Consider the following 18856-nt stretch of genomic DNA (forward strand, 5'->3'; position numbering starts at 1 on the left):
ATTACAGGCATGAGCCACTGCGCCCAGCACCAAAGCAACTTTCTTAAACTTTGTCTCCCTCTGCTCCATATTATTATCTCTTTTACCTCAAATAATAATAAACCACCTCATTATCTGTTCATGGAAACATTTTTTAAAGAAATTACCAAAGATCAAAAGAAGTATGTGCGAAAGCAAAATGTACACACTGCCCTGCCGTTATCAGAGCATTATCAACATGTACATTGTAGTCAGAAAATATCTTGCACCCTGAGAAAAATAAGCAAACAAAAAACAGGGTCACTGTCATTCACTTTCCCAAAATAAAATAATGCTTAAGTTTTGTTTATAATTTACTAATTCCTTTAATAAAAGCCATTTTATTGCCAACTTTTGCAATGATAATAGATGAAAATCTGTGATGATCTTTGTGGCTATAACAATCATTTGAGAAAATTGCTGTCTTTTCTACCATGAATAGACAACTACAAGCTTGATAATACTGGTAATTCTGTGGGGTTTTGTTTTTTGTTTTTGTTTTTTTTTTTTGGTATTTTTTAATTTGATGAGCCAGTCCTTTCAAAACTTGGAGTTGCTTGCAAACTTTCCTGGAAAGTAAACTTTCCCCCCTAAATCCTTTGTCTATATTTCTTTGACAATTGTATAGATTCCTCTAAGATTTTGTGTATCCATCAACCAGGGTGAAGTCCACCACACTGTCCATGAAGAGCAACTCAAGGGCTATCTGAGGTATACAATTTCCAGTCCCGAGGCAATAAGGTCTTAATCTAGTCGATTCAAGTTCTTTTTCTGGCTCTTCACATTTGTTTTTTCTTCCTGGCCAAGTCTGCTTTCCACACTGGTTCTGATTTGTAAACAGCCATTTATTTCTCCTTTGGTGGCAGCAATGTTGAAAATACACATTTTAATGGTCGATCTGTTCTTTGTGAGGCAACAACGACAGGACATCTGATTGTACTTTGTTTTTGTCTTGAGGATTCTGTTATCTTCTGTCATCTAAGATACATCTTTTCTTTGCATCTGGGTCTTAAGACATGAGTTTGGTCAAATCGATAGGTTGCACTAGTACATTGGAAAGTTGCTCGTATCACTCCCTACATCACTGATTTACTTTCTCTCTCGTCTTCTGACCATTGATGAAACTTGTTTTTCATTTTTGTATGGCACTATGAGTTCAAATCAATTAAGAAAAATATTTTTGTGGCCACTGGAATGTAGAGAAGCCCTTGGAGATCTGGAGCTGCTACCATCAACCAATGACTCATGCTTTTTGTACTTTTATTACATTTGATCCATCTGTGGCTAATGTTATAAATTAAGGCTGGTAGTTCTGTGTATTGCTATTATTTTTTGAGATAGGGTCCTGCTCTGTCTCCTAGGCTGGAGTGCAGTGACATGATCATGGCTCACACAGCCTCCATCTCTGGGGCTCAAGCAATCCTCCCATCTCAGCCTCCCAAGTAGCTGAAACTGCAGGCGTGCATCACTGTGCCTGGCTAATTTTTTAATTTTTGATAGAGATGAGGTCTCACTATGTTGCCAAAGCTGGTCTCAAACTCCTGAGCTCAAGCCATCCTCCCACCTCAGCCTCCCAAAGGACTTGGATTACAGGCGTGAGCTACCACGCCCAGCCTGTGTATTAATTTTTTAAAAGCATTTTTTTCTCCTCAGAAAGGAAGGCATAGTTTTTTGTAATAGTCCATTTGTAATTACACAGCTTTCTTTCTCTGAAGTCAATGTCCTCTCTCCCTCAGAAATATGTTGGAGATTGAACAGTCAGAAAAAACCATCATTTGAACAACTATTTAGGGATATCTAATTCCAACAGACAAATCTACCATGAAAAAGAACAAAATATACACAGTGAATAAACTTTGAAATTGTTTTTATGTAACTTTAGAGCAAAGGGTAGAAACTTTACAGAAGGTTTTGCTTGGTTTGTGTAACCATTCTACAAATGAGCCTGGATCTGTGATGGGATGGGAATGACTGCTGCTGGCTTGTCTGGAACATTATGACCTCTGCAAGAAATCTGAAAAGTTCTCAGTGCATAACATAACCTCTCTCCCTTATCAAGAGAAAAGAGTAAAGTATCCATCCTAGACACTGTAATTTGTATCCATCAGGCCCTACCTCCCAACTCTGTTTCATTGGAGGTTAAGTTTCCAACACAAGGTTGTTTTTTTTTTGAGCCCAAGACTCACTCTGTTGCCCAGGCATGATCTCGGCTCACTGCACCCTCTGTCTCCTGGGTTCAAGCGATTCTCCTGCCTCAGCCTGACAAGTAGCTGGGACTACAGGTGCGTGCCACCACACCCAGCTAATTGCTAATTTTTTTTTTTTTTTTTAAGAGACGGGGTTTCACCATGTTGGAGGCCGGTCTCGAACTCCTGACCTCAAGTGATCCACCTGCCTTTGCCTTCCAAAGTGCTGGGATTATAGGTGTGAGCCACCACGTTCAGCCCCAACAAATGGCTTTCGAGTGACATATTGAAATCATAGCATGTGGCTAATGTTCTATTTCTAACGGACATATAAGAAAAATTCTGCTGGGCACAGTGGCTCATGACTGTAATCCCACAGCTTTGGGAGGTTGAGATGGAAGGACTGCTTGAGCCCAGAGTTGAGACCAGCTTGGGCAGCAAAGTGAGACCCCGTCTCCTCAAAAAAAGCCAGGTGTGGTGGCATGCACCTGTAGTCCCAGCTACTTGGGAAGCAGAGGCAGGAGGACTGCTTAAGCCCAAGAGTTTGAGGTTGCAGTGAGCTTTGATTGCATCCACTCGACTCCAGCCTGGGTGACAGAACAAGACCCTGAAAAAAAAAAAAAGAAAGGCGAGGGGTAGGGTGAGGGGCAGGGTGGGAAGGAAAGGAAAGATTCCTTTCTTCTTTTTCTCAAACTCTCAATAGGCTACCCTTCAATAAACTGGAATGAAATAATATTTTTTAAATGGCCTCATGTTCCAACTGACCTTTTAGGATTCAGGAAAAAAATTAATAAAAATTATTAATATAACTTCTAAGTAATACAGTGTCAGGAAAATGCAAAAATAATAATCCTATAGAAAATGACATTAAAAAGTACACAAACAATGGTATACATGGTTAAATATGACACAAAAGTGTCCCTTTACTTTTCATAGACATGTGGCTATTTGCACAGGTTCAAAAAAACATGTTCTCCTTCCTACCAGGCAATAATTAACAAATCACTTTTGTAACCATGACCATGCCACACATCTCATTAAAGTAGATATGGCAAACCCATTATTAACCAAAGCAGTCCAAGCAACTTGGCTGAGGTAAATTGACTGGTTCTTGGTTCCTGACTTCAGTATAGTATGTAGGCAGTATCTTACACATAAAGTAATGACCTCTTGGGCTTGAAAAAGCCTCCAGACAAAGTTAACTCCTATGTTGTGGTAACACATGGCCCTAGTTTTATTAATTAGACTTGTAAGAAGGTCTTTGTATATTAAGCATTTGTATACATAGCCTTTTATGACAGTCACATAGTAAAACTCGTCATCAAATTAATGATACTAAATTAGAAAATCACTAAGCAAATTTATGGTCAAATCTATGCTTTAGGAGGAAATTTGGAGGCATAACCAGAGGCCATGATAGGTAAGCAATGCACATCACATTTGGGTCAGAAAACAAAAAACAATACTGCAGTAAAGGATCAACATAGCAAGACTTGATTGTGTAAACTTTTCACATTCCAAAGAAATGTTTGTCCTGTGCCCAGATTCAAGATAACCTCTAAGTCCTTGGACTATCCTGCCTGATATGAACGTTTTAATTTACCTGGGGGCCTTAGGCCATACCAGATAGTCTAAGCTAACAATGTGATTAATGGTGAGGTCCTTAGGCCATGTAGTATTAGCTCCAACTTTGGAGGGGCTGAAAACTGAAGGTCAGTCACATGGGCTATCAGCCATGCTATGCCTATGTGACCAACCCTCAAGAAAAAATCTGGACACCAAGGCTTGGTGGAGCTTCCCTGGTTAGCAATTCTCCAAGAATGTTGTCACACATTGTTGCTGAGAGAATTATGGGCTGTCTACATGATTTCATGGGCGAAGGACAACTGGAAGCTTGTGCCTGGTGTACCCTGAACTTTGCCCTATGTGCCTTTTTTCAGTTGCTGATTTTAATCTATATTCTTTTGCTATAATATACCATAACCATAACTTAATAGCTTGTGTGAGTTCTGTGAGTCCCTCCAGTGAATCACTGATCCTGATGGTGGTCTTGGGGACCACCCGAAATAAAACACTGAGGTAAGGTTAACAACAAAAACAGTCATCACCCTGTCTAGTTCTCATTTCCCATGTAAATGAAACCTTGAGCCTTTCCTGTAAGTTACTGTCTAATAACTATATTCCTGGTCTTGGCAATGCTGATATCTAAGGTATCCTTGATGACCTCTGATATGATGATTATTTGAGGAAACTGTTTTCCACCATGAAAAGACTAAACTTGGTGACTTTGGCAGGAGAATCACTTGAACTCTGGAGGCAGAGGTTGCAGTGAGCTGAGATCGCATCACTGCACTCCACCCTGGGCAACAAGAGCAAAACTCTGTCTCAAAAAGAAAAAAAAAAAAGAGAATCAAACTCTACTTTGTGGCATTACTTATGGGAATGCTCTGAGAATCAGAAATCACAGGTAAATATCCTACCCAAATACCAAAGGCACAGCCCTCTTTCAACTTGAGAGCCATTCTGTAAAACAACAAAGAAAAAAGAACCCTGTTTGAAATTTTGGCTTAAGTGTCCACCATTTAAATCATTCCTTGAGAGAATCAAAGAATGTAACACTGATATAAATTTTTCTAAGTTTATCAAAAGAGAAGTTATATACATAAAATAGAATAAGTTTTTTAAAAAATCAATTATTTTTGAGATTAAAGTAAAAGCAGATATCTTTAAAGTAACTTCTTTTTAACTCTGGTACTGAATTGCCCAGCTTTAAATTGGTAGTTTGGTTCATTTCCGGGAAAATGAAGGCAATAATGCTTTCTATGTTCTCAAGCATTTCGACAGTGCTATTCTCTCATATGTATTACATATTTTGGATAAGCTATCTCTGAAAATATTTTGCCAGATATTAAATATACTTTTGCTAGAAATTGTCAATTACAAAACTGTAAATGTTCCACAGAATTCTTGAGAGCATTTTAAAATTTAATTTTGAGTGGGTTTCCTGTGCACCAAAATGGTTTACATTTTAAAGAATACATTCGTAAAGATAAAAGGACTTATAGTGATGAAGAGTGAAATACTTTCCAATTCAGCGAGATTCTGGACAACTGCCCTGTAAACATCAATCTTGTATTTCAGGCATGAAATGATTCACATTCTGTACTAGGTTCAGTAATAGGTTTTTCCAAGAAATACCAAAGGTCAATGTACATTTAACTTTAAGGCAAACTAACAACAACAACAAAATGCCTCTCAAGGATTTTTAGAACCTATCCTAAAATTTACTTAATTATATTAAGCCGTCAGGTTGAAAACTACATTATTTTACATTATTTTAGCTATGATTGGAATGTCTGGCTCACTTTACAATCCTCTTTTCTTAAAGACTAATATTTCTTTCTTTAATTGTTTAGGTTTAGTAATTTGTAGTGGTGAATAAACTTTTACCAGTGGGTAGAATGCCATTATAATGGGATTATATTTGGTGGCCTTATTATTGCTCATTACCCTATAACACTTCTTCCTACCTTCTGATCATAGTCCAGAGCTGGAGAGTGGCTTTGCTGATATGGTTATATGAAATCTGTTAAATAGGATATTAAAAGCCACAGAAATCCTTTCAGGAGTTAGTTTATTTAATGAAGCTATCTTTCAGGTAAGATATTTATCTACTTACTCATTTTAAAATATTCAATCAGGTTGATTGCTTAGTAAGATGACATGTTTTTAAAGAGTACTACATTGGTGGTATTATCAGGTTTTTAATTTTTATGGTGCCACTGACGATGCTCAGAAAAATAGGGTTTGTCAAATGACAGATCTTTGCTCTCTTCAGATTGGAGACATGCAGATAGTTTTTCTCCCACAAATCTCACATCTTTATTGGCTGTAAAACTGTCTGAAGCACCCACAGAGCAAATTTCTTTCCTAATCATAAGACTCATGCTTGGTTAGATTTTACCCAGAGGTAGAATAATGAGGTCATTTTGTTACGGGATTCATATTGAATATATTTATTTGCCCACATTAAAAAAGCAATATTTCTCTAATGTAAGTTGGCTAGTGTTTGAAACTTGAATTATATAGACCAGGAAATGCAAATAGTATTGATTAAAATGAGACTTGTTATCTGTAAAACACATGAAACAGATACACAATATTTCTGGGATAAACAATAGATTGGCACATCCATAACAGGGGACTTGGGAGTATTCCTATTTTAAATTGGCTATTCCACTTTTCTCCACATCCTTCAAATTCATTCTCCCTGAATACTTATTAAGAGCCAACTTTTTCTTCCCGCCAAAACATTTAGGGCTACATTAAAAATGACAACCCAGTACTCACAAAGTTTCACAAAACATTAGCTACCTTAATTTTGTGTGATGCACTCTGACCTTTTTTTTTTTTTTTTTGCTGATGGGAGTCTCACGCTGTCGCCCAGGCTGGAGTGCAGTGGCACGATCTCAGCTCACTGCAACCTCCGCCTCCATGGTTCAAGCAATCCTCCGGCCTCAGCCTCCCAAGTACCCAGGATTATAGGCACATACCACCATGCCAGGCTAATTTTTGTATTTTTAGTAGAGACGGGATTTCACCATGTTGCCCAGGGTGGTCTTGAACTCCTGAGTTCAGGCAATCTGCCCGCCTCGGCCCCCTAAAGTGTCAGGATTTTACAGGTGTGAGCCATCGCACCTGGCCACATTCTGGTATTTTCAATGCTATTTTATATCATTTTAAAAATGCTGGCCAGGCGCGGTGGCTCATGCCTATAATCCCAGAACTTTGGGAGACTGAGGTGGGCAGATTGCCTGAGTTCAGGAGTTCATGACCAGCCTGGGCAACACGGTGAAACCCCATCTCTAATAATTAAATACAAAACATTAGCCGGGCATGGTGGCACACGCCTGTAATCCCAGCTACTTGGGAGGCTGAGGCAGGAGAATTGCTTGAATCTGGGAGGCGGAGGTTGCAGTGAGATGAGATTGCACCATTGCACTCCAGCCTGGGCAAAGGAGCGAGACTCCAATTTCAAAAAATTAAAAACAAAACAAAAAATTGGTAGTGACATGCTAAATTGATTTGACAATCCACCAGTAGGATATGACTGTATATAGTATGAAAAACACTGACTGGATCCAACCAATGAGGAGGCTGAAGTATGTAGAAATTGAGGGGCTTAAGTTCATAAGGAAAGTGAATGGCAATCCTTTGCATAATTCTGTGCAAGTCAATAGTTGGCCTCTAGAATATAACCTTTCTGTATAATTCTTATTGTTCTGTTTTAGTCTAAGTCATTATTGTTTGATTTTCCCCCACTTCTCCATTTACCTCATTGTTTCATACCCACTTTTTCCACTCATGCCTTTGAATTTGATTACAGACTGGCTATGGCCAGCATATGTTTGAAATTACTAAAGGAACTGGTATTTTCAATCAAGAAGCTTAATAAAGAGTGAAAATCCTAGACCAATACTGCTACCAAGCAAAAAATTTAAAAAGGTGAAGGTATATAAATCCAGATAGTTAGAAAATGAAGAAATTACAAACAGGCCAACTTCTAAAGCACTTTATCAGTAGACGAGAACAAACATTTAGTAGGCAAATAAATATTTATTGAGCATCCGCTATGTGGTAGTCATTATGCCTTTCATGTCACTTACTGTTTTCTTCCTTTTAAATATATATGTCTTATCTCTCCTCAAGACTATAATTAACTTGAAAACGAAATTCCATAGTAGCTAGTACAGTATTCTGAGATCAATAATTAGAGATAAATACGTACTGATGAACAAGTTTTATTTATTGGATACCAACATCCAAATAAAGGACTCTTGGCTCTCAAACCTTTTCCCCATAGCATAGTATCAAAGCAAGCACCATTCTGGTGCCCACTGTTGGTGGAACCACACCCTGCCCCTCCCCAAACAAACAACACTGGGCTATTCCTTTTTTTTTTTTTTTGGCTTTGAGGCAGAGTCTCACTCTGTTGCCCATGCTGGAGTGCAGAGGCACAATCTCGGCTCACTGCAACCTCCGCCTCCCAGGTTCAAGCAATTATTCTGCCTCAGCCTCCCGAGTAGCTGGACTGCATGCCACCATGCCCAGCTAATTTTTTTTGTATTTTCAGTAGAGACAGGGTTTCACTACGTTGGCCAGGCTGGTGTTGAACTCCTGACCTCAGGTGATCCGCCTGCCTCAGCCTCTCAAAGTGCTGGGATTACAGGCACAAGCCACAGAGCTCGGCCCCAAATGGGAACTGGATCCATCTATATCAATAAAGAGAACACTCCCAATAAACCTACCAGGAAAAAAAAAAAAAAATTCACCTAATTCCTTAAGAAAACAATCTACAGCAAAAGTAACTACAAACTCTGGCCCAGCCATTATTTTAAGGCTTAAATTTATAATTTTTCTATGTCTAATTCTCGTTACATGAAAAAAAACAAAAAACGAATTGAAAGGAAAGTTACATGAAAACAAGTAGATGGAATATGAAGAAAAAGGCTGAGGCATTGATAAAGTCTATTTAATTACCAATAACTAAATTTATTTTCAGATGAGTGACAGTCAATATTACTTTTATTTGTCCTCATCTCACTTTAATTAAAAGGTGCAATAGCACTAAAGTGTTTTTTAAAAATCTCAGTTGCTATTATGCCTTAGTGAGGATTGTCTTGTCATATGTCTGAGAGTCGGCTTGTACTTATCTAAACATCACCTACAATTAAATGTTCTCAGTAGGTAAAGCTTTAGTTACAGCTGAATAGAGTTCCAGGAAACCCCATTAGGAGTTTCACTATTTACTCTACACCAATAATGGCAGCTGTTGCACTTCTGTCCGCAATGCACACTCTTTCCATTGTGCATAACCAACTGGCCTCTTCCCCCCTTAGATTGATTTCTCACATTACAAGTAAAATTTTAATTTAATTTTTGATGTCTTATCATGGATTAAGAATACATATTTAGGCTGGGTGTGGTGGCTCATGCCTGTAATCCCAGCACTTTGGGAGGCTGAGGCGGGCAGATCACCTGAGGTCAGGAGATCGAGACCATCCTGGCTAACACGGTGAAACCCCGTCTCTACTAAAAACACAAAAATTAGTTGGGTGTAGTGGCAGGCGCCTGTAATCCCAGCTACTCGGGAGGCTGAGGCAGGAGAATCGCTTGAACCTGGGAGGTGGAGGTTGCAGTGAGCTGAAATTGTGTCACTACACTCCAGCCTGGGAGACAGAACAAGACTCCATCCCCACCAAAAAAAAAAAAAAAGAAAGAAAGAAAAAAAGAATACATATTTATAGTTAAAATTACACTTTTAAAGAAAGACAGCTCTCACATCTACCTGCAGGTATAGAAAAAAAAAAAGAAAAAGAAAAACGAATAAAGTAAGAAAGCTACCAAAAAAACTACATTGTCTACATTATCCCAGCCAGTTAGCTTACTATGTACTAAGAATCTCCCACTTTAATCTTACATTGTTGAAAACTGAACATTTCCCTCTGACCCTCCTGTCTTTATCTACAACCTAATAAAAATAGCTGGGTTGCCAATGATCCGCCCAAGTACAGCTAATTCAGGATTCCAACTCCCATTTCCAGTATCAGAATATAGTCACAATACCTGCTGCGTCAAACACTAGAACTTTCTGGCTTCAGTTTCATCAAAATTGAGACCTGCCTTGGCTAGAAAATTCCAATTCCATTATTTCAATTTCTAATTACATAAAAACCAAACAACTCTATTTTTTACTTAAGTGAACAAAATCTGTGAAATCATACCAAGTTTCTGCTAGACAGAGCACAGCTGTGAGGTTGCTATAGCAACTCTTGTACACTGACCACAGACAGACTGCTCCACCCAGGAAAGAAATCTTTTGCTCCACCCCGAGGAGTCAAACGCTCTGGCAAGCAGGCAGTCTGTGAGTTCAGTAGATGTGATGAAGCAACAAGACACCACTCTTCATTGCCTCTCAATAATCAATTTCACCTCAACAACCACACCATACTCCAAACCAATTTGCTGTGTGTGGTTATATATTTCAGCACCATGATAGGACTGTGTTCTTTACCCTCTCCCATTAGAAACCTGGGCTAGGAAAGATGCCAAAGCCATTTCCCTTCAGGCACACAGAAAGAGACAAAAACCAAAATAAGTGAGACTATTCCCACATTTACCAACAATATATTTAGGTGTTTGCTTTTAGGCTTCAACCCATGCAAACATGTATTCTACTTTTTTTTTTTTTTTTGCCACTCAGATTCAAAAAATATTTGAGTTTTTAGTAAGTGCCAACTCTTCTGCTGGGTGCTTTCCCATGTTATTTCATTAACTCCTCACAACAAATTAGTATAGTCCTGTGAGGGAGATAATGGTATAATCCTCACTTTATAGATGAGAAACTGAGGCTCCAGAAAGTTATTTGACTTGTCCAAGCTATTAAATGTTGGAGTCCCAGAATTTGAAACCACGTTTCCCAGCTCTGAAGTTGTGGTTTTTTTCTACTACACTGGACTAATTTTTAAGAAAATTGTCAATTGAAATATTCCATGTTCCTAAAATGTTTTTGTTTTGTTTTGTTTTGTTTTTTGAGATGGAGTCTTGCTCTGTCACCAGGCTGGAGTACAGTTGTGAAATCTCAGCTCACTGCAACCTCCACCTCCCAGGTTCAAGTGATTCCCCCGCCTGAGCCTCCCAAGTAGCTGGGATTACAGGCATGTGCCACCACACTTGGCTAATTTTTGTATTTTAGTAGAGATGGGGTTTCACATGTTGGTCCAGATGGTCTCGATCTCCTGACCTTGTGATCCGCCTGCCTCAGCCTCCCAGAGTACTGGGATTACAGGTGTCAGCCACCGTGCCCGGCCGGTTTTTAAATTTTTAATGATAATTTTTAAAGCAATACATATCTTCACAGGTAATGACTTTATTAATAACTAAATATATTCAGCCACCTTCCTAAATGTATAGAAAACAAAGGCACAGAACTATAGGTCTGCATTATGGTCCTGGTGGATAGCAGAAAGCTAAGAAGTTTAGCACAAAGCCAAGCTTAAACTATAAAACTCATATCCTCAAGGAGGAAAGGCAAAGTAGAAAAACAGGTAAGGTGATACAACCGAGTTTAGATCAAACACCCTATGGAACATCTCCAGGGCTAAGGAGCTAGGGATGTGAATGAGGAGGGTGAAAGTTGGCAAAGAGCACATGCACTATTTATACCAGGAGGAAATTTTGATCTCTGCCATTAACTGCTTTCAAGGACAATTCCAAGTATCAACGTGCCCATCTTCAGTCACCTCCCTGCTTCCAGATGTGGAAGGTCTTCTAACATGGTATCTCTTCTCACCATTAGAATGAATTATAGTTCTCCTCCTCCCCAAAAGATCCATAATCACCAACTTTTTCCTACATAAGTTTCTTGGGAATTACCTAGGAAAACAGAAAAACTGTCTTGTAAAAATTGCTCTCCTTAGCTTCCCAAGAACCTGACCTAAAAAACCTTTCACATCTATAGCTTGAACACTCCATTAGCTGTGGATTCAAAGAATTCAGTAAATACATACTTCCAACTCTGTCCCTTAGGAATCACCATTTCCTAAACTGCTACCCTATATTTGAGCTCCTCCATTCCATTACACCTTTTCTGTCTGTCCTCTATTTCTACTTCAGTTCACGACTCTAGTCCCACAGCTGCTTCAGAGGATTTGAGTGAGAAACCAAGAGTTCAGGAGAGTCATACTAGCTCCCCTAGGCACCCAGAAAAACGATCAAGTGCAAATTTATTACAAAGCATGCATACACAATGACATTTTTTGACATTATTGATTTTAAAATATAAAAAATTAAAATATACCATACTACCCTGAATTTCTGCTGGATGAGGTAATTTAATGTCCAGCTTCCTCTTCCTCCATACTCTCTTGTAAAAAAAAATACCACTTTTGTGGGTCCTAGAAATTCAGTCTCAATTTATACTGATGGACATTACATACAATGCAAAGAATAGAAGTCAGCAAAAGTTATAAAGTAGTAAGATAAAATGGATCATTATTTTTTTAAAAAAACTAGTTTTGTAAAAGAGAATGGGAATAGCAGAGGAAAACTTCTGCAACCGAATTGCTGTCTCCTAAAAATTAAGTAGCTATGGGTTCCTATTGTCTCATAAAACTTGGATTAAAGGCTTCTTCATAAAACTGTCTAATTGTTAAGCTTTTCCTTTTCCAAAAGAGAAAAACATTTCACAGCTCTAAAACAAAATAGAAAGAAGGCACCAGGAAAGCTAAATGATCTTTCTGAACTCTGTTCATTTAACATTGGTTTTTAAGGTTACAAACCTATGCAAAGTGGAATGAATGGTACTTGTAGCTCAGATTTAACTCAATTTTGAATATTGTCAATCTAGTACAATTTCTTAAATTTAGCTTAAGATATCTGCAAAGCAAACAATGTTTCTAAGACAAGATGAGGTTATGGGCTTCAATCAATAAGAAAAACAAAAAAGCAATTAATTTATTATTTGGAACCCAGTAGGTCATTAGGCATTAATTTAAAAATACTGCAACTTCATGTCTTATAGAAGCTAGAAACATGATTCAAAATGTCACAAAGTTATATTAAATTAAAACCACTTTAGACAATTCAGGGTCTCATTGACAAAGTTCATTAAGGTGACAGTTTTGCTATTTTGTTACTGTTCCCACATGATATCATCTCTTCTCAATTTCATTTGAAGATTATGAACTCGTATTGGATGAAAGCTCCTGTTTTTCTGAAAAAGGCTAGTGTCAGTCAAACATTTTCTGAGGCTATGTTTTATGTTCTTTGATCCTTTAGGGTTGCTGTCTTCTTGCTGAATACCTGAAGCTTCACTCATCTTTGAGTTTTGAACTTTTTGCTGCAGTTTACGGACCTGGAGAGAAAAAAAGTCTAACATTTTAGTCAAAAATATACTAAAAATATATTCCAAAATAGGTTGAATTGATGGTTTAAAGTTAAAAAGTTAAAATTGAACATTAAAAAGTTCAATTCGGTAAGTTTTTAATTTATTGAACATCTATTACATGTCTAACACTGTGCTTGTCAGGTAGAATTATAATGAAGAAAAAAGTTCTTACTTTCAAGGAACTTACTGCTCCTATTAGTGAAAAAAAGCATACATGTGACAACTAGAGAATACAATGAACCAGGATAACTTTGAATAAGACAAAAAGTATATATATAAGAAGGCCAAAGTCAGATAAGGTCAACATGGGCTGCAGAGATTGGGGGGAAAGGTTGTATGTAAGATAACTGGTAAAAACCAGAGAACAGAGAGCAGAGAGAAGAACCTTTCTGGTAACATTAACAGCAAATCTAATAATTGGTTCTAGGAATGAGTATCAAGTTTTGAAAATTATACACACACACACGTGTGTGTATGCATGTGTATATATATATATATATGTATGTGTATAAATATGTGTGTTTTTTTTTTTTTTTTTAGACGGAGTCTCGCTCTGTTGCCCAGGCTGGAGTGCAGTGGCGCGATCTCGGCTCACTGCAAGCTCCGCCTCCCAGGTTTACACCATTCTCCTGCCTCAGCCTCCCGAGTAGCTGGGACTACAGGCGCCCGCCATCTCGCCCGGTTAGTTTTTTGTATTTTTTAGTAGAGACGGGGTTTCACCGTGTAGACCAGGATGGTCTCGATCTCCTGACCTCGTGATCCACCCGTCTCGGCCTCCCAAAGTGCTGGGATTACAGGCTTGAGCCACCGCACCCGGCCATGTGTGTTTTTTTTAACTGCCATTCAGGAGTACTTTAAATTCAGGAATACCTTTGTGTACAAATACTTTTGTATATTCCGGAATTTAAAGTACTCCTGAATGGCAGTTTTAAAAAAAGTCAAGGGAATAACTTTATCACCTTGAGTAGTATATGGTAATAGTGGAGGCAGACAGAATTAAACAAAAACAATACGTATCAACTAGCCAAAACCCATTTCTTCAAAGTCTAACCCATTACTTAATCTGTTTCACTTGAGCATAGGTCTAATTTGTAGAGCTGATCCAGACTTTGGGTGAGTACCTAGTTCTCTATTTGGTTAACAATCAATTTTTATTACAGATATTACATTTATCATAATAAAATGCTTAAAATTTATACTGGTATAGCTATTATGGAATATAAACCATGTTTTTCAAAATACAGTATATATATACTACCTGAGTTTTAAAAATGATCATTCTTCTATTCAAGTTTCTCCTATGCAAGTTCAAGAAAGTGTACAAGTTGTAAAATCTTCACTCCAAAACATACAGAAATTTTTACTTATTATAGCCTTAAAAGCCAGTAAAATAAAAATAAAAATATTTGTTTTAAAAATTTCACTTCTTTCTTCCTTTCTTTCTCACAATAAGAATAAAAGTAATAATATTCTGCATCTTTTATTACTTTCCTATAAAAGGCAGGGAGGCTTATTTGTGACATTCATATATCATTAACTTATATGAATGATGATTTTGTCCATAGGCAGATGGCTACATGAGGTGACCTGAGGGTTCCTGGGAAAGGCTCCCTCTGCCTTCTGCTCCAGCAGTGTAATAGCGCTGCAAGTTCAACCTGCGTAGTTATTGTCTTGGAATTAAATATTATATTCCATGATTCTTCTGTTAAAATAATAAAACTGTTAGCTATTCTTAGTTATTACATCTTAACAGAAGTATAGAGTTTTCCTCACCATCCCTGTCCTACTCACTATAGCTAGCTGAGTATAGGTCCCCAGGGAATGGAACACAACACAGCCTGTTTTGGGAAAGGGGAAATCATGCTTTAAGGACTGGGGCACTGCTTGGGAGCTACGTTTATGTCTGGTAGTGAATAAGAGACCTGCTGACATAAGGGGTATCATTAAGGCATTAGAGGAGAGAAGGAAGAGGAAAAAGAATGCTAAAAGGGTAATTGGAGGGCTGCTAAGGCAAGTTTAGTTTACCTCACAATTTCCCCAAAGCAATTTCTGAATACATAACTGAACCTATTTGCTCACTTAAAAAATTTTAACTTGGAGAGTTACGTAGGAGGTCCATGTTATTCCAGTGGGACAGATGGCTCTATTCTGTCATAGGCCTAAGTGACTACCATCCATCTTTTCACTAAATCCCATACACAGACCTCAAATTTGGAAAGTCGTACAGAGATACAACACTGAATCCACATGTTTTATCTTTTTATTAAAATCTCTTACTAAAGCCTTCTTACACTCTCTTGATGCTTCTTCAGTTTGGAGATTTGTTCTCCTTTAATTTCCATTTTCTTGACTAAACACTCTAGTTCACATTCTATGTCGTCACAGACTGAATGGCTTTCAGTTTCCTTCATTTGTTTCAGTAGTTCTTGGTGCTCCCTATGAAAGAATAGCAAATATTAAGCACTACTATAGTTTATTGCATATATGTCTTTGCCATAATTAAGCAATTTTCTGTTCAATCATAAAATTTTAGTCAGACTTAAATATTAACCTTTAAAAACAGCCTCTTTCTTTAGGGTTGTTTAATTAAATCTATGGTAACTATAACCAGGCTCCTGTGATTTGAAACTAAATACCTTTGGAAATATCTTAAGACTACTAGGCAAATTTAAAAAATCTGTGAATTCCTGATGCTCATAGCTCAATGTAGTGAAATGTGTGATGTCTTTAACAGAGGTATTAAAGGGCTTTCTTCCTCATTACTGATATAGGATCTTTGGAAGAATTCCAGCTGTGGAAGTATTTGCCTGAAAAATTTCTGGATTTGGAGTTAGCCTACTGAAATGCTGTTAACAGAAAGAGTTGTATCTTCTACAGATGTCTTAGGTCAACTAGCTGGTCAGCAAAATCACATAGTTCTGGAATTTCTACTGAATATATATTTAAGCAAGTGGGCACAATATAATGTATCCCATATGGAAATCTTCCTTACTATAGATGCTTCAAAATTTGTAATGCAGACCAGCCAGAGTCTAAAACAAGGAATTACATTCCTACTTGCCTAATGAAATAATTCATTCAGCTAAAAGATTCTAAAACACAAAAGGAGAGCTTTTCTTATAAACGCTTTTGTGAATTTTAATCTAAGGTCATCAGATCCTATATGTTAGAATGACAGTAGTAGCTATCAGTCCAGATCTTGGGAATACAGAAATACCTTAGAATGAAAAAGTAGTAGTTATAAAGAACTGAAATTTTAAATAGTAACAAATACAATGAAAAATAGTGACAACAGATCTGTCCAAATGGCTAAGTAAGGCCTTTAAGAATTTATAAGTGGTATTGTTCTTAAGACTAAGAGGAAAAAGTGATATGGTACTTCTCCTGATAAAGAATAAAAATTGCTGGCCAGGCACGGTGGCTCATGCTTGTAATCCCAGCACTTTGGGAGGCTGAGGCAGGAGGACTGCCTGAAACCATGAGTTCAAGACTAGCCTGGGCAACATAGCGAGACACTGTCTCTTAAAAAAAAAAATATAAATACTTACATGCTCATTTGGTCCAGTTCATCTTGCATTGCCATCAAAAGTTCAGATAAATTGTCACAAATGGAAATGGACTTTTCTGAGTCAGGAGGAATAGCCTTACACCAGGAAGTTGTTCTAGAAGGCCTGGGGAGACATCCAGTCTCAGCCACGTTAAAAGGTTTCTGAAGGATATGTGGGCCACGATGTTGCCTCCTCTGCAAAAGGTTTTGCATACTTGCATTCACAGAACAGTTTGCACTGGTGGACTTATGGGAAAAGAAACAACTGAGAATAATTTTAAATGACTAAAGATATTTTAATAGCACTTACAATGAAACAGGAGTTTTTTTGAACAATTATCTTCATTTTATCCCCTCTCACCTTTTCAGCCACAAAAGGCAGTGCTCCAAACTTTGAACAAATTTGCCAAGGTGGTCCTCTCTTTATACATTTAGTTTTCTAGAGATTGACAAGAAAAAAACATAAATAAGAAATTATTTTGGGCGAGGTGGCAGGCGCCTGTAGTCCCAGCTACTCGGGAGGCTGAGGCAGGAGAATGGTGTGAACCTGGGAGGCGGAGCTTGCAGTGAGCTGAAATTGTGTCACTACACTCCAGCCTGGGAGACAGAACAAGACTCCATCCCCACCAAAAAAAAAAAAAAAGAAAGAAAGAAAAAAAGAATACATATTTATAGTTAAAATTACACTTTTAAAGAAAGACAGCTCTCACATCTACCTGCAGGTATAGAAAAAAAAAAAGAAAAAGAAAAACGAATAAAGTAAGAAAGCTACCAAAAAAACTACATTGTCTACATTATCCCAGCCAGTTAGCTTACTATGTACTAAGAATCTCCCACTTTAATCTTACATTGTTGAAAACTGAACATTTCCCTCTGACCCTCCTGTCTTTATCTACAACCTAATAAAAATAGCTGGGTTGCCAATGATCCGCCCAAGTACAGCTAATTCAGGATTCCAACTCCCATTTCCAGTATCAGAATATAGTCACAATACCTGCTGCGTCAAACACTAGAACTTTCTGGCTTCAGTTTCATCAAAATTGAGACCTGCCTTGGCTAGAAAATTCCAATTCCATTATTTCAATTTCTAATTACATAAAAACCAAACAACTCTATTTTTTACTTAAGTGAACAAAATCTGTGAAATCATACCAAGTTTCTGCTAGACAGAGCACAGCTGTGAGGTTGCTATAGCAACTCTTGTACACTGACCACAGACAGACTGCTCCACCCAGGAAAGAAATCTTTTGCTCCACCCCGAGGAGTCAAACGCTCTGGCAAGCAGGCAGTCTGTGAGTTCAGTAGATGTGATGAAGCAACAAGACACCATTCTTCATTGCCTCTCAATAATCAATTTCACCTCAACAACCACACCATACTCCAAACCAATTTGCTGTGTGTGGTTATATATTTCAGCACCATGATAGGACTGTGTTCTTTACCCTCTCCCATTAGAAACCTGGGCTAAGAAAGATGCCAAAGCCATTTCCCTTCAGGCACACAGAAAGAGACAAAAACCAAAATAAGTGAGACTATTCCCACATTTACCAACAATATATTTAGGTGTTTGCTTTTAGGCTTCAACCCATGCAAACATGTATTCTACTTTTTTTTTTTTTTTTGCCACTCAGATTCAAAAAATATTTGAGTTTTTAGTAAGTGCCAACTCTTCTGCTGGGTGCTTTCCCATGTTATTTCATTAACTCCTCACAACAAATTAGTATAGTCCTGTGAGGGAGATAATGGTATAATCCTCACTTTATAGATGAGAAACTGAGGCTCCAGAAAGTTATTTGACTTGTCCAAGCTATTAAATGTTGGAGTCCCAGAATTTGAAACCACGTTTCCCAGCTCTGAAGTTGTGGTTTTTTTCTACTACACTGGACTAATTTTTAAGAAAATTGTCAATTGAAATATTCCATGTTCCTAAAATGTTTTTGTTTTGTTTTGTTTTGTTTTTTGAGATGGAGTCTTGCTCTGTCACCAGGCTGGAGTACAGTTGTGAAATCTCAGCTCACTGCAACCTCCACCTCCCAGGTTCAAGTGATTCCCCCGCCTGAGCCTCCCAAGTAGCTGGGATTACAGGCATGTGCCACCACACTTGGCTAATTTTTGTATTTTAGTAGAGATGGGGTTTCACATGTTGGTCCAGATGGT

The 18856-nt window shown here is 37.8% G+C and overlaps 2 protein-coding genes across 4 annotated transcripts in view; both read right to left on the minus strand.

The window, feature by feature from the left end:
- Positions 1 to 10037, minus strand: part of LOC105519519 (putative uncharacterized protein C6orf183) — a 72055-nt gene extending 62018 nt beyond the window's left edge. The window contains exon 1 of the mRNA XM_011952888.1: positions 9989 to 10037. The gene's annotated coding sequence lies outside the window, so the exon portion shown is untranslated. The remainder of the gene's footprint in view (positions 1 to 9988) is intronic.
- A 1928-nt stretch (positions 10038 to 11965) lies between these two features.
- CEP57L1 (centrosomal protein 57kDa-like 1) overlaps positions 11966 to 18856 on the minus strand; it is a 72654-nt gene continuing 65763 nt past the window's right edge. For 2 of the 3 annotated variants that reach the window (XM_011952816.1, XM_011952815.1), the window contains exons 8-11: positions 17061 to 17138; positions 16701 to 16894; positions 15444 to 15588; positions 11966 to 13119 (exon numbers count right to left, since the gene is read on the minus strand). In XM_011952816.1, the coding sequence (XP_011808206.1) occupies positions 12898 to 13119; positions 15444 to 15588; positions 16701 to 16894; positions 17061 to 17138 (639 nt within the window). In that variant the 3' untranslated portion in view covers positions 11966 to 12897. Of the gene's footprint in view, positions 13120 to 15429; positions 15589 to 16700; positions 16895 to 17060; positions 17139 to 18856 lie in introns of all 3 variants that reach the window. The other variant, XM_011952817.1, reaches the window with a different exon arrangement.

This window comes from Colobus angolensis, unplaced genomic scaffold (assembly GCF_000951035.1).
Source record: "Colobus angolensis palliatus isolate OR3802 unplaced genomic scaffold, Cang.pa_1.0 Scaffold35, whole genome shotgun sequence".
Classification (NCBI taxonomy): Eukaryota; Metazoa; Chordata; class Mammalia; order Primates; family Cercopithecidae; genus Colobus; species Colobus angolensis.